At 43.5% G+C, this 16,046-nt stretch overlaps 1 protein-coding gene across 1 annotated transcript in view; it reads left to right on the top strand.

The window, feature by feature from the left end:
* The first annotated feature begins 517 nt into the window (after positions 1-517).
* The window catches only part of c1qtnf4 (C1q and TNF related 4), a 53,598-nt gene continuing 38,069 nt past the window's right edge, over positions 518-16,046 (top strand). Inside the window, exon 1 of the mRNA XM_005746699.1 lies at positions 518-889. Coding sequence (XP_005746756.1) covers positions 820-889 — 70 coding nt within the window. The 5' untranslated portion in view covers positions 518-819. The remainder of the gene's footprint in view (positions 890-16,046) is intronic.

The following is a 16,046-nucleotide window of genomic DNA, read 5'->3' as shown; positions in this document are numbered from 1 at the left end:
ATATACGCGTATTGGCCAAAACACAAAGTGTGTGCCAGTTTGCCGAGAAGCGTCCAGGAAGATGGAGAGCAACAGAGCACGGCAGCCTGCCAAAGGCTGACCGAGAAAAGCGAAAGCACAGGAGGGATTTAGTCAAGTGCTCATTTAAATATGAGTGAGCAACAGACTGTGGAATTTGAATGAGATTATAAAGGGAGACGGGTAGGATGAATTTCAATTTGAGAGCATTACACGTATTCTCTGTGTGTCTCTTCATCCCACTACCCCCGCGCCTTACCCACCATCCTCCCAGAGGTGAGAAAATAACTCCCAACAAAGAAGCGGGATGGAGGAAGTTGGCAGCGCTGTCGCCAAATAGCTAAGCCCAACGGTTGTTATGGCACGGAGACTCCTCCCCTCCCATTATCTGTGAACATACACACAAACACGCACACACCAGAAAACACAGGTGGGAACACATACACACGCACGCACACACACACAGACTAGGATCTAGGTTAACAGAGCATCATATCCGAGTGCATCTCTCCAGCACTGCAGTGGTACGCATTGCACCTCATCTAAAAGCTCTTTATCAAATTATAGCCTCCAATAGCAATATAGCCGTAGAATATATACATATATATGTACAAAGACAACATGAGCAGCAGCAGGTTGATGGAAGGCACTGAAGTAGGGAGAAAAAGACAGATGGAGAAAACACAGTGAGTTACAGGGAAAAAAGAGCAAAAAGGGAAAGCCGGGAGGGTGGGAGAGCAGACTGCGAGAGAGAGAGAGAGAGAGAGAGAGTGAGGGGGGGAGGTTTATCCAGCAGCGCTGATGAGACAGAAGTTTCAGCTCTGTGCGTTGTACACGGCCAGGACAGAAGAGACCTTCCGCATACATACAGGTGAGACAGCTCACTTCTTCTTCCCCTCTGAAGCACGGCTTGTAGCCTTTGTGCATGCTGAAACGTAATGCAGACATTCAGGTGCAACAGAGAATGCTAGGAACTTGGTGCTGGGAGCGCAGCCTAAGTTGTGAGTGTGCTGGCATTCATCGAGCGCATCACTCGGGGTTCAGCAGATGTCCCGAGAGACAAACAAGACAACCAGAATGTGCTCTGATTTTTCTGATAAGTAATTTCCCAGATGAGCTCAAAAAGCAAGGGGCAGCGTAAGTGTTGGTGTGATGTTAATGGATGCTTTAAGTGTTGCTTGCTGTGTAAGTGCTGGGAGAAAAGAGCTATACTGCCTTCAGTGCGGATTCAGCAGTCATGCCGCGTCTGAGCAGCATGCATTATTTATCTGCACTGATCTCCAGAAACAGTGACACCTCACAAAAGCAGAGGGTGTAATGCATATAATGTCTATATAATGTCACATGTGGCAGCTGGGCTGATATAATGCACTGTGGGAATGCGAGCAGAGGGACAACCTGCAGCTTGCATATGTTTAGCTGAGCTACAGTTGCTTTGTCTTGTTTGTAACATCTTGCCACGGTGGGTTGCAGTGTGGCAAAGACAGCATGCGTGGATATCCTATGGTTTATTTATCTGCCATTATCTGCGGCAGAGATACAGGAGAGCAGAAGGAGGCTGTGAATTAGGCTGAGGAGATGAGATCTCTCTTATCTTAAGATGGGTTTTCTGCACAAAGGCGGTTGACTCCTTTTGTCTGCAGATACAATATCTTAATCCGCATCAGTGTAACATACGGCTGCGGCGGGCTACAGATTGATCCTCGTGCTCAGTGTGTGTGCAGATTACACATTTGTCAGGGACATATGCTGGTGTTATTTACAGCATCTGTGTGTGTGTGTGTGTGTGCCTGCATCCAGCTGCTTCTGCCTTCTTTTATTGAGGAGCTCTTGATGTCGTGAGAGCAAACAAAGAAACCTAGAGTTATGAGATATAAAAATATACACACTGCCAGCGCAATAAATTGACAAGTAAAGAATTGTCTCAACCAAACACAGCCCGGAGGGAGGGAGCATCAAGCGGTTGAGGAAAGTTTCAAGCTTGTTGCTTTGCAGTAGATTGCAGCTGTAAATGGTGTCGTTTTACCTGTTGTACGGTTTTACCATACAGGCAGAGCCTTCAGTTTTCAGGCCCCTCTTCTCTGGAACCAGTTTCCTGTTTGGATTCAGGAGACAGACACTATCTCTACTTTTAAGATTATTCATTACTAAGATTATTCTCTCACCCCAGCATGTCACAGCAGATGGCCCCGCCCCTCCGTGAGCCTGGTTCTGCCGGAGGTTTCTTCCTGTTAAAAGGGAGTTTTTCCTTCCCACTGTTGCCAAAGTGCTTTCTCATAGGGGGTCATATGATTGTTGGGTTTTTCTCTGTATTTAGTTTTGTAGGATCTACCTTACCATATAAAGCGCCTTGAGACGACTGTTGTTGTGATTTGGTGCTATATAAATTAAATAAAATTGAATTGCTGTATTAAGTCGACCATCCTTTTGACATCATACACTCTATGCAGACGATAGATGAAGCCACATGACATTACGCACTGGTTTGTGGACGTTTTGCTTTTTGGCTGCTGCTTTATCTGTGTCATGATCATGAAACACAAAAGCATGTGTTTCTTAGGATACTTAACAAAGAAGTAAAACCAGCAGCTTAACAAGTTCTTTGGCTTAAGCAACCAAGTTTTATTCAAGTGAGCCCTTTTTTTCATAATAAATACGAGCCTGTAGCATTTAGTGACAATAGCATATGAAGACTGTAGCTTGAGGCGACTGCATTTACGTACTTCTGAGGATGATGTTTGGGGTTTTAACAGACAGACTGAGATTAAAATAGTTGCAGCTACACAACCCTAAAGCTTCTGTAAATAACATTTAATCTTCTGCATTCCTGCACCAAACAGTCAGCCTGTCTTGTTCATTTGTGCTGACGACCTTGGATTAGAAATCAACTTGTTGCATGCAATATTGCTGCATATTCAACACTAACAGCGTGGTTTGTATGAGTGTGTGAGAGCGAAAAGGCCAGTAACCCCTCTCAAATATTCAAAAAGAAAAAGCTCGAATGCTTGAAAAACAGGGCAAAGATTTATTCAAGTTGAAGCCATGCTGTTCTCAGTCAGTCTCCTTTTTGTCATGCTTTAATTCTCATTTAGAAAGGGCTCACTCTGCTGCTCACTGCTCCAGCTGTGACAGGTGCAGCTTTTCCCAAAGGAATGCCTTCTGATGGGAGCTTTAAAAAAAATCTATATCAATGCATTCTTTTTTTCTGGATTTCTCCTGACACATGAAGGGTATAGGAAAGAAAAACAGTGGTCCATCTTTTCATTGACCACATCTACACATAGTTCAGGCGTTTAGTGTTAAAAGGCACTGAAGGCATAAAGAGCCGATCACTACAGATCCAGATCCATCATGATGTTACTGAGGTGTGACTCACTTTAAAAAGAAAACAGCAGAAATGCAGTTTACTTGTACTCGTGCTAGAGAGTTTTCTTTGTTTTCTTTGTATTACTGTGGGGTCTTTACTTTACACCTTGAGAGAACTGTTGTTGTGATTTAGCATTAGATTGATAAATTGAAGTCAATCATTTGCAGAAAAATACTGTATTTATCAAAGCCAACATAAATTATACTTTTTTTGTTGTCCTTTAATCATAGTTTAAAATCTCATAATCACATATAATTTAATATTAATCACACAATTACTGAGCAGTAAGCATCACTATTTTTATCCTTGGAAAATAAAAACACTTAGATGAACCAGAGATCACAAAAATAGATAATGAGATACTTTCTGTGTTTTTGTGCTTAATGGTATTTAACTAAGACACCTGAGTGATGTATGAGCAACTAATTATGTGAGCAACCTTCTCCAAGTCATCTGGGGTAGCAGTGTTTGATCTTTGAAACATCACAGCAAACACAACATTTCAGTTTGGAAATAGTTTGTGCAAATCCAAGCTCAACCACGAGACATTGCTTTTTTTTATTTGTCATGAATTGAAGAGAACAGCTTTGGGGGACATTAAGGCCACCGTCACAAAGAGACCAGCTGGCAACCTGCTGTCAGCTTGTCAAGAATGAGGGAGGTTGCTTGGTGTCACTAGGTGAAATCAGTCACAAAGAAGTATTTGCCACTGTATTGAAAACCTCATTGTAATTGCTGTGGTTGCTAGCAGATTAGTATGGTCACGTGTAATTTATGAGAGAGTTGCCAACACGTGCAAACACTTGTTAACGATTTGGTAAACAGCAGTGAAACGGGAAACAGAGACCAATCATCTGTAAAGAAAACACCTTTGAAAAGTGGTGGTTTCAACAGAAAGGCACACATTTTATTTTGAAGGTGAACGCTCTCCATTCCTGATTTAGATTTTTCAAATTTCACTACTTGTCTGTGGTTATTTGGCAATTTGCAGACAACTTGTCATCTTCTATACAAACTACAGGCAACCACAGCAATCCAAGGAGTCACGAGTCCCCTGTGTTATTGAGGCTTACCAGGCTATAGTGTGACATTACGGCTGCCAGCACCTTCCAAATAAAACTGAATGTGGAATATTTGCAAGAGCCACTTCAGTCACTGATTGCCCATCTGTAAGCACCAACCAGAATACTCAAAGCAGGTGGAGATCTGTTTGTTCAGAGCTTGCCAATCTTGAAAGCACAACATGCATCCCACGCAGGAAAAAGTAACTACTAAGCCAATTACACGAGATTTTGACCAACAGCAGGTGAGCATGTTGTGGAACAGTGGAAGTGTGAATGCAAAGCATGATGTGAGAAGCACACAAGGAAAAAAGAGAGAAGCACTCTGATTATTTTAAACCTCACACCTTTGGATCAGTGCAAGTTACAAATAAATCCCAAAATAAGCCCCGAGAAGAGGAAAGTGACAGTACTGCAGCAGAGGATGTCTTTGAGTTGTACCGCGTCATCATCTGACAATCCCTCTGTTGCTGCACTAATCTGTCTCCAGCAACATCCTGACGATATCTCTCTCACACACACACACACACACACACACACACACACACACACACACACACACACACACACAGTTCACTCCACCCTGAACCCTTTCATACTTTCCCCAAAGCACAGTCCCCACCCTGAATGGAAAACAATCCATCTGTGGATTCTTCTGCTGTGATTATACAGGTTCACAATGCTGCAATGCTTTTGTTTCCTCACTTTCTCAGGCCATGGAAAAAGACTTTCGGACTGCCTCGAAGAGATTCTAGCAAACCATCAGGCAATTCAGGAGGGGAAAGCGGTGCTTTACCTGCACTGTGTATAGTGCGGGTGGAGTGCTGCTGACTTCGACTGAGAAAATTGTCAGGCGGTGGAAGGAAGGAATACACACCTCTATTGCGTGGAGATCAGGGGCAGTACCCCTGGATTGGCAGACCAGGGTGGTGGTTCCCATCTTTAAGAAAGGGGACCCGAGTGTGTGTTCCAGCTACAGGGGGATCACACTCCTCAGCCTCCCTGGGAAAGACTATGCCGGGGTGCTGGAAAGGAGAGTTTGTCTGCTAGTCGAAACCTCGGATTCAGGAGGAACAATGCGGTCTTCGTCCTGGTCGTGGAACACTGGATCAGCTCTTTATCCTCTCGAGGATACTTGAGGAGACATGGCCCAACCAGTCTACATGTGTTTTGTGGACTTGGAGAAGGCATTCGATCGTGTCCCTTGGGGTGTCCTGTCGGGGGTGCTCCAGGAGTATGGGGTGACTGGCCCATTGCTACGGGCCATTCAGTCCTTATACAACCGTTGCATAGCCGGCAATAAGTCGAACTTGTTCCTGGTGGGTCAGCCAGGGCAGCCCTTTATCACAGATTCTGTTCATAATTTGTATGGACAGAATTTCAAGGCGTAGCCAAGTGGCAGAAGGCTTTCACTTTGGTGGTCTCAGGATATCATCTCTGCTTTTCGCAGATGATGTGGTTCTGTTGGCTTCATCAGGTGATGGCCTCCAGCTCGCCTTGAATAGTTCGCAGCCGAGTGTGACGCGCTGGAAATGAGAATCAGCACCTCCAAATCTGAGGCCATGGTCTTCAGGCGGAAAAGAGTGTAGTGCCCACTCCGGGTCAGGGACGAGACCCTGCCCCAAGTGAAGGAGTTTAAGTATCTCTGGGTCTTGTTTGCGAGTGATGGGAGAAGGGAGCGGGAGATCGACAGACGGATTGGTGCGGCGGCCACAGTGATGCGGATGCTGTACCGGTCTGTTGTGTTGAAGAGAGAGCTGAGAGTAAAAGCGAAGCTTTCAGTTGACCAGTCGATCTACGTCCCTACCCTCACCTATGGTCACGAGCTGTGGGTAGTGACCAAAAGGACGAGATCGCGAATAAAAGCGGCAGAAATGGGCTTCCTCCGATGGGTGGCCGGCCTCTCCCTTGGAGATAGGGTGAGAAGTTTGCCCATCCGGGAGGGGCTCAGAGTAGAGCTGCTGCTCCTCCACATCGAAAGGAGCCAGTTGAGGTGGTTCGGGCATCTGACAAGGAGGCCTCCAGGTATGTCCCACCATGAGGAGGCCCCGGGGCAGACCCAGGACATGCTGGAGAGATTATATCTCTCGGCTGGCCTGGGAACGCCTTGCTGTCCCCCCGGATAAGCTGGAGGAGTTTGCTGAGGAGACGGAGGTCTGGGCTTCTCTGCTTTGGCTGCTGCCCCCGCGACCCGGCCCTGGATAAGCGGAAGAAAATGAAAGAAAGTATACTTTATTGATCCCCATGGGGAAAGTCCTCTCTGCATTTAACCCATTCACTCAGTGAAGCAGTGGGCAGCCATTGGGCACCCGGGGAGCAGTGTGTAGGGATGGTACTTTGCTCAGGGGTACCTCAGGGTAGCCGTTCAGTGGATTCGAACCACCAACCTTCCGATCATGGGGCCACCACTACCTACTGAGCTATCCCTGCCGCAGTGGATGGATAGATGGATGGGTGAAATAAGTTATTCCACACAGAACAGTGTGCATGCTGTCAAATGCAAGCTGTCTTTAGAACAAAGTTGTTCTAAAGACAGGAAACTGGACTGAAACTAATTTCTGGAAACTGGACTGAAAGTTCAGTCCAGTTTCCAGAAATTCAACAGTCAGCACAAGTAAACATGACTCACTGCATTGTGTTTGTTTATGACCATCAAGCATTACACAGTGAGCTACCAACGTACAATCATGCAGTAAATGATGGGATGGGAATGATGGGATGGGAATGACGGGAGTGAAAACTGGGTAAAGAGACACTGGTGCTGGTGCAGGTGTAGAGTCAGAAGGGTAAAACAAATAAACAGCAAGGACAGAAGCTGTAAATGGACTGGTTCTTAAGCAGAACTTTTCTCTCTGGTTAAGCACTCAAAGTGCTTCATTCAACTTGTCTTAGTCACATTCATACAAGCACTTTTTTCCAACATCTAAGTGCTTTCTGTCTAACACTCACACACTCCAGTGAATGCATCAGGGGCAGCTCAGGGTTCAGAGTTTTGGTGAAGCATGCAGACTGAAGCAGCCAGGGATCAAAATACCAACCACCCAATTAGCAGATGAGCTGCTGTGACCCTCAGCCACCCCAAACTGTGGTATGAGAAGAAGATTGATGCCCATCTACAAACTTTGTCAAACAGAAGTTCACAGACCAAATTTAGCACCACTTACTACAGGATAAAAACAAACTAGCAGCCACTGCTGGTTTTTACAGTGGCTTTTTGGGACAGCACAGCTGCTCTTTCAGCTGGTGCGCCTCTTTTAGCCAACTGAAATATCTTTGTTCAAAATTTTAAAAATCTTAAGGAGACTTTAATTATCGCAACTCAGAAATACCAGGAAGGATATAGTCTGGGGTAAAAATAATTGTTTTCACAAGCAGAACAACTTATCTCTGTGCAGGTTGCCAAGAGATGAGTGGAAAAATTGAGTCACTAATCCAACTTAAGGTGGAAATAGGTGAGAGCATGGGCTGGTGCTAAATATAGTAAGCCCAGATGATTAATACTACTGACTTTGGATTCTTCGTCCATGAGGTTGAATTTCAATGTCACAAAGTTTACACAGCAGAATGAAGTGTGATCTCTTTATTGACCCGTGTTGTGGTATATAACCAAAGTGGTAGCTAAACGTGATGTGGACACCAAACTGACTGGACAAACACGACTCAGGATCAGCAGGTTCATCGCTGTCAGCGTGTTTAGAATTTAGTTCAAGAAATGCTTGCATAATCAATTCAATTCAATTTTATTTACACAGCACCAAATCAGAGCAACAGTCACCTCAAGGCGCTTTATATTGTAAGGTAGACCCTACAATAACACATGCAGAGAAAAACCCAACAATCATATGACCCCCTATGAGCAAGCACTTTGGCAACAGTGGGAAGGAAAAACTCCCTTTTAACAGGAAGAAACCTCTGGCAGAACCAGGCTCAGGGAGGGCGGGGCCATCTGCTGTGACTGCTGCAAGCTCACTAAGCCGCTAGCAAGTCTCTGGACTCTTCTGCTGCTTTCATTGTCCTTCAGTACACAGATGCATTTTCAGTTTGTAGAGAGGATGTGATCAGTCAGCACCGTGGATGTTTGATACACTCACTATTTAAGATACCATGGATTACACACCTCCGTTTATGATAGAAAGGGAACTGGATCAAACTCAAATAAGCATGACAAAGTTGGATATTTCTTAAGCATTAAACAAACGGACCAAAAATAAGTGGGTGGAGATTTCTAACTATATGCTTAGAAGTTCTTTGATTCTGAAGATGTGTCCTGCTAGTCTTAGATCATTAAACCCGTCCTGGTGGGCTGGAAACATCCTCCTGTGCTAATTATTCACCTTCCTCACAAGACCATAACAGCTGACCACAAATTGCAGGATAGTTTGCGAAGGGAAGTTTGTTGGTGTTTAAATCTTACTGAAATCTAAACCAGCTCCTTACCTGACTACCATCTGTTTCTTCAACCCCTGTAATCGCACATATAATGGGCCGAGGCAGCAGTCAGCTCACTCCCACTGCTGCTTCACTTGTACCTCGTATGTCACTGATGAATCGAACCTCGCCATGTTTTCTGGCAAGAAACTAGGCTGCTGCCACAGCTGATATTCTCCTTGCTTTCTCTCTCTATTCCTTCTCTCTTTCTGTTTCTTTAGCAGGTGAATTGACAGGATTGAGAGAGCAGTGTTTCTGCTTTGGGTTTTCTTTGTACTCAGACACTGGCAGGAAAAAGAAGACACTTACAGGATGGATTAGAGTTCATAGAAATTGATCCCTTCTGTTGTTTGCTAGGGCTGACAAGCTTGGCTTACACCTCCAACTCTTTTTTTCTCTTTCATATTGGATCTGTCAGTTCTCTCTCTTTGTCTTTCCATCTTTCTTTCCATCCCTGCCATGCATCCCATCCCCAGGCTGGTCCGTGTGTCTACAGTTGAGCAGGCAGCTGACAGCTTGGTGACAAGTGCTGAGGAAGGGAGGAGGAAAAGCAGTGAAGGGAAGGAGGGAGGGAGAAGGATTAATGAGAGGGGCAGAAGCAGCAGAGGTCTGCCACTGCACCTCCAGATAACAACCCCCCAATTCTCTTTGATATGAGGCCCAGGTCGCCAGGCTGCTCCATCAGGCTGCTCCATCAGTTTGTATTTTTGAGGAAGGGTTGGGCTCTTATTATACCTTCCTCCCTTTATTTTCTTTGTGCATTTTAAAAGGGAGGAAAAGAGGAACCAGTGTAGGGTGGTGCCAAACCTCCGAAGAATAAAAAGCCAAAAGTAGAACTGAAAAAAACACCTTTGGGAAAGGACAAGAGGAAAGAAACTGGTTATCCACCCAAAGCACGTTCCCCCTGCTGTGCTGATAAATACAGGATGGTGTACAAGAGGAACTGCATGATGTCTCAGCAGTGAGAGGTTGGCAAATACAACATGGGAAATGTCTAAACAACTCGACTACTAAATCAAAACTTTAATACAACAGATACAGACACACTGAGACTTGATATATATATTTGGCAATTACACTCCAATGATCCATCATGGGAGAACTGAATCCAATAATGACAATAATGGACACTTAAACCAAACAACGGGAGGCTCATTGGGTCAAAGAAGGTAGAAGGAAGATGATAGGACAAGAGTAATGATGTCAGACAATGTGAGAATTGATATATAAACATGTTTCTACACATGATATAGAAACATGTATAAATCACAGGTTTTAAAAGATGGATGTAACTTCTGGTTCTAAGAAGATTTAGGTACCTTAATCTTAATCTTTAGGAACCTATTCCTAATTAATACCTTAATCCTACAGTCCTTCCAGTGACCAGCAGGGGCAGCTCCTCATCCCAATCCTCTTGATGCAAAAAGAGTCTGATTGTATAGAAGTCTATGGGGAAGCGTCTCTAATGCTAACTTATCTATGACTTCAGTCAAGATTTTAATTGTGAGTTTGTGGTCTCTGTTCTTAGTTTCAAGTCTCATTTAATATGATATGATGTTCATTTTGTAATTTTTCCTCATTTATAATAATAAATTAAACACTAAACATGGAGTGATTTGGAGTGTGGCTATCTTCTGATTGATAAGTACCTCACTAATCAAATTAATGAGTGTTGTCATTCTGGCTACATCCATCTTTTCTATTCAGTCTGGGGTATAAATACATTCACATTCATTGTTTGTTTGTTTTTTCAAAGCTTTAATTTAAGCATATGTTTTTACTGCTCTGGGATTTATGCTCCCTCACTGGTCAGGAGCCGAGCTGTATGCACAGGGCAGTTTTCAGATGGGGGGAGCAATGAAAGGACCTGTTGAAACAAACAGACCTTGTGATGAAACACTTTGCATATTCCTGCAGAAAACAAAATCCACCAATAGGCTTTATTTTTTATGTAAATAGCAAAGAACCTAATCCAGCCCTCCAGCTTTTCACTTTCATATAAACTTTACATGGATTTCCATAATACTGCTGTAGATAACGATGTGAAAACAAGGCACACATAAATCCCAATGAACCCGACCCTCTGACGTCGTAATGCCCCTCATGATCAGGGCTCTTGTGTGTGTCCTGCCCTTTGGCAGCATACTCTGTTTAAAGTTGAAGACATTTACTGTAGCACCAAAATATAATATCAAGTACCTCATTTACACTTAATTCAAATCTAACATGGCAGTGAACTGTGCCACATGTTTGGTAGAGCAGCAGATAATGTTAAGCTCTGAGTCATTCTTAGATAATCTGCCGTAGCTCCTCAGATAAAACATTACATTACAATAAAGATGTGCACACATCACCCAGAGGTTAAGCTGCAGGGATACAGATTTAATCAATGGGACTTTTCCTAACTGGTAATAAATTAATTTTGTAAGTCAAAATATTTACAATGAATTACCCAGTCCCAGTACACTCCCTTATTTAGATTTGTATGTACTGATGGTGGACGTGATGTTTGTTTGTTACATGAAAGCTCCAGATAACATTACCAACTATTGTGCTCATGCTTGGATTCACATTTGATTACAATTTGATTAAAATGTATATCTTAAGAGAATTTTGGAGCAACAGAAATTGCTCAAGTCATGTAAACTTGCACTATTTTATAATCTGCTACTAGAAGATTACGGCATGTCAGCTGAATGGAGCTGGTAGCTTTCAGTGTTTGAATGCAGATAATGCTTTAATAAGACAAGTCTTATTAAAGTCCATCTCCTTCTCTTAGCTGATGAAGGGACCAAAACAAAAAAACACACTTGTGCTAAATAACGACCCTAGACATCTTCTCAGAATGTGTTTAAGGACAATGAAATCCAGAGACATATTTGAATCCTTCATTTTACACTTTGTCAGATAGCTGTTGCAATAACTGTTTTAGTTAAAAAGCAGAAAGTCCTGCTTCTCAGCCTGGTTTAGAAGACAGAGTGAATTAGAAGCATTACAAATCTATAAAGGTGACTTTGAGGGCAACAGAAGGTTTTTTAGCTCAGACTCGGGTGTTACCTGTCATCATCCTGTCCAAGAGCTTCAGACTCATCTGGGATTTTGTCTGCACACTTCTGATTATACGACCTGTGTAATGCAGACATCAGTGGGGATGCTAAAAACAATCTTCTACAGTAGAAATCTTTGATCCAGTCCCAAAGGGCATAATCATTCAGGATCACCCCGTGACTCTTATTTCTTCTCCTGGGGCTGCTCCTTGTGATAATGGACATAATCATAACACTAGACTGAACACTTTGATGTCCATCCTCAGTCCCAGTCTACATTTTGATATTGACTTCTAGTCAGAGGTGTGAACTTTCCTATCCACCCTCCCTCAGAAGCCTGTGCTTTGATTTTGCCCTCCCAGCAGGTAGAGCCGAGGGAGGCGGCTTCACAACATCAGTCGCAGCCTGCTGCCTTCATGGGAAACAGAGCAGACAGTATTGGTCATTATGGAGGCCTTTATGTGCTTTTCACAGAGTATAAGGGCGAGCACGGGCATGCATGTGCAAAATTATTATCATCAAGCTAACTGGAGGACATACAGGGTAAAATGGGCGTTGAGTGTTCTTTGGTGGAACAAAAAAAGAACCAGGTAACATGTATACTGGTTTTTATGCTTTTTCAGAGCAGGAATGTTACTGGGACTTAATATGTACGTCCTGTACTGTGGATAACTCTATTGACCTTCATATCAACCCGTGGTAAAATCTGATGATGACAGGTACTGTGGATAAACTACTGCACATTTCTGTGTAAAATGCAAGTTAAAAAGTAGGATGCATCAGTTCTGTTTGTCCCGATTTAAAATGTGATGTGTTGCTTTTTGGTTCAAACTGTAAATAGAAACAATGCAGTAATTGTTTTGGGTTTTTTTTTGTTTTTTTGTTTTTGTTTTTTTTGTTTTTTTTGTCCCATTTGGATCTTTAGCCATCAGAATTGTTGTCTTAAGGCCAAGAAAGATGCCAAGCGGATTTATTTTACCAAGTGGATCATCATGGCCTTGCCATATTGGTCCATTTGATTGACCTTTATTATAATTATGAATTTATTTTATTTTCAGTTGCTACAAACGGGACAGACATGACTGGGGGATAGGACAGGGAGAAAGAATGAAAGAAAGAGAGGGAGAGAAAGAAAACCAGAGGGGAGAAGAGACGGTGAGAAAGGGGGGAAGAAAGAAAGAAAAACAAACAAACAAACAAACAAAACACCTGGGTCACCTGTATGGAGAAAAAAAACAGAGAAAGCAAACAAAGAGCAACATAATAAAAAAATCAGCACCATCACAATAAACTAGCTAGCAGTAGATATTAGTAGATACTAAATAATAAACGATATTGTGCAGCACGCAAGATAGACAGCGCACAATGTGCTTTGAGGCAGCAGCCAAGAAAGCTGTAGTCTGCGTCTGTGAACACCCGAGTGTACACCTGTGTGCATACCTGTGTGGATCAGCATGCTTGCATTCCAAAGGTTTCTCCATGTAACGATCTGCTAGGGAGTGTGGGGGGGCCACAGCCCCGTCCTCCAGGGTATGAAGCAGGTATGGAGGAGATCGAAACTCCAGACATCCAGAGGCCCCCAGAACACAAGAGACCAAGGAAGACCAACAGAGGGGCAGCCGCGCCACTGTCCCAGTAAGAGCTGAGGAGAGTCCCAGATGAGGGCTCACTCAGCAGCCGCGGAGCAGAAGCCAGGGGGAGTTGCAGTGACGCGGCCGTGAGCTCCGCCGGCAGCCAGCTGTGCTTGAGTGACCGAGCCCCAGGCCGAGAGGCCGGGGGCACCCCACCTCCGAAGTGGCCCGAGCGAGCCCCAGGCTCCAGTCCCCGATAAGCAGCCGCCAAGGAGTGAGCCGGTGTGTACCCGGACGCCCACCCCCAGACACAAAGAACCACCAACGCACCGATGTCTGAGGGAGTCCGCCACTGGCAGGGGAAGTGGTGGTGGGGGGAGATAGGCCTCCAAACCTTGGAGGGCCTGAGGTGTCCCCAGAGAGGTGGCATCTGATACCCAACCTGACATATAGACACAGACATACAGGCACACACAGACACAAACATCCATTCCCACCCTCATGCTCTCATATGCACTTACTCCACACTCAACCAACGTACACACGATCACACTCCCCAAGCGTACTCTACGAACCGGGTCTAGGTACCCTTGCCCCTGGAGGGGGGAACTGCACCCAGACCCAGGTGCACAATGCAGCAATTAAAACATGAGCCGCATTTTGCACGAGCGTTGGGTTTTCTTTTTCAGCCGTGGTAGCAGTAACTTCACTCTGCTGTTACCACTACAGTTGTTTCAGTTTAACCGCATAATACAGATCAAGGTCAGACGAGAAACTGCTGAAATGCATTCTGGGAAAGTACATAATCACAAACCTGTGTAGGGAAAGGTGACTGAGGGGAGGAACATTGTGTCGTGCGCTCTTTATTCTAAATGATGAATATGGAGCATGTGGTTATGCCAACTGACCGTAAGCTTTAAGTTTAGATTTAACTTCATCAACCGTGTACAAACGGTCTTTTTTATACTTGGTAAAAAAAAACTGCTCATTTGTTTTTTTGTGTACAACCCGATCCTGTTATATGCAACTTATCACATTATAATCATCGAGGGAAATCTTGGGGTAGACACAAGCTCGAACCACCAACAGTGGTCCGTACACTGGCATCTTTCCCTTTGTAGGCTTGCAAACCACCAGTGCCTTCTTTTTCATCTCGTTCACCTTCACAGTTTTCACCAGTTTCATGAGAGCCTGGATGTTTGCGGTGAGCAACTTGAAACCTTGTTCCAAACATAGCATGGACCATACTCACAGTGTGTTATCTAAATGTGTAGAGGGGGCCATTTAAAACATGTCAGAAACATCCAACTTGGATTTCTGACAACTTAATGCTCTTTGAAACATTTTAGAAGGAAATATGTTTTTAATTTATGCTGAGCTTTTAGCACTTTTTGTTTTGAACTCACCGGTCACTCTTGGTAATCATCTAAATAAGTCAATCATCGGCAGAAAACTACAAGGATTTGGAACAATCAAAAATCTCCCTGCTGCTTCCAAGCAGTCCTTCCTGCTGATGCCATGGAGACTACTCGCTGCACATCCTACCCATTCATCTCGTGCATCCATACAGATTTCACTGGATTTCCAGTGGCCTCATTTATCTGTAGCTAGCAGTACAGAAGCAAAGCAGGCATATAAGCTATGTTTTTAAAATTAGCAGGTCATTTCAAATGTCAACAAATATGGCCTGAAACAGACTATCAACTGGATTTTGAAACACAAACTGTTAGCTAGCTATCGGTCCATTTGCTGTATTTGAGATCAATCTCTGAGATGGCGAGAGTGACAACACAGAAAATCCAGTCTCAAAATTATATCCGCTCTCTCATTAAGCACTTTATCCAGCTCTTCTGACCAAGGTGTTCCCAAGCCAGAGGTGTAATCTGTTCAGCGTTTCTGAGTATGCCTCATCCCAGGAGGACATACCTGGATTACCTCGCACAGGAGATGCCCAGGATGTATACTGATGCCTGCACTACATCATCTCACTCCTTTAACGTGGAGGAGTGGTCCCTCCTAAGTGACCACAGCTAAGGCTGAGCCTAGCCACCTTTAGTATCCATGATCTCATTCTTTAATCCGCAGGTCATGAACCAAGACCTGAAGATACTTAAAGTCACGAACCATGGCCCTTGGCAGGTGTTGCTGAATTTCTCTTGTTAGTTTGTATTGCTACTTTTATTTTACAATAGATTGTTTTTTAAGTAATAAAAAAGAAATTTAAAGGTTGTGTTAGAAAGTAAGCATAGACTAAACATGGTATTCCTACTATTCGGTGCCATTTCAGTGTGATCACTCTTCATCAAAAAATACAAAATTTTGAATTATTTTAACATTTCATCTAAAAGAGGGATTTTCAACATATAAGAAAAATGTATTGGTCCAGCTAAGGATATTATATTATAATATTTTTTAAAATCAAAGTCTTTACCCATGACGTGCCAAATGTCCACCCTGTTACAGGACATTCAATTTTCTATTAATAACTGTTTTGAATACACAGTTATAGTAATATTTACATTTTCTAAAAGCTACAATGTCCCTTTTTAAAATC

Source organism: Pundamilia nyererei, unplaced genomic scaffold (genome assembly GCF_000239375.1).
Source record: "Pundamilia nyererei isolate P.nyererei 1_Seehausen unplaced genomic scaffold, PunNye1.0 scaffold00181, whole genome shotgun sequence".
Classification (NCBI taxonomy): Eukaryota; Metazoa; Chordata; class Actinopteri; order Cichliformes; family Cichlidae; genus Pundamilia; species Pundamilia nyererei.
Note: the sequence above shows the minus strand (reverse complement) of the source record. Positions and strands in the feature narration are given on the sequence as shown.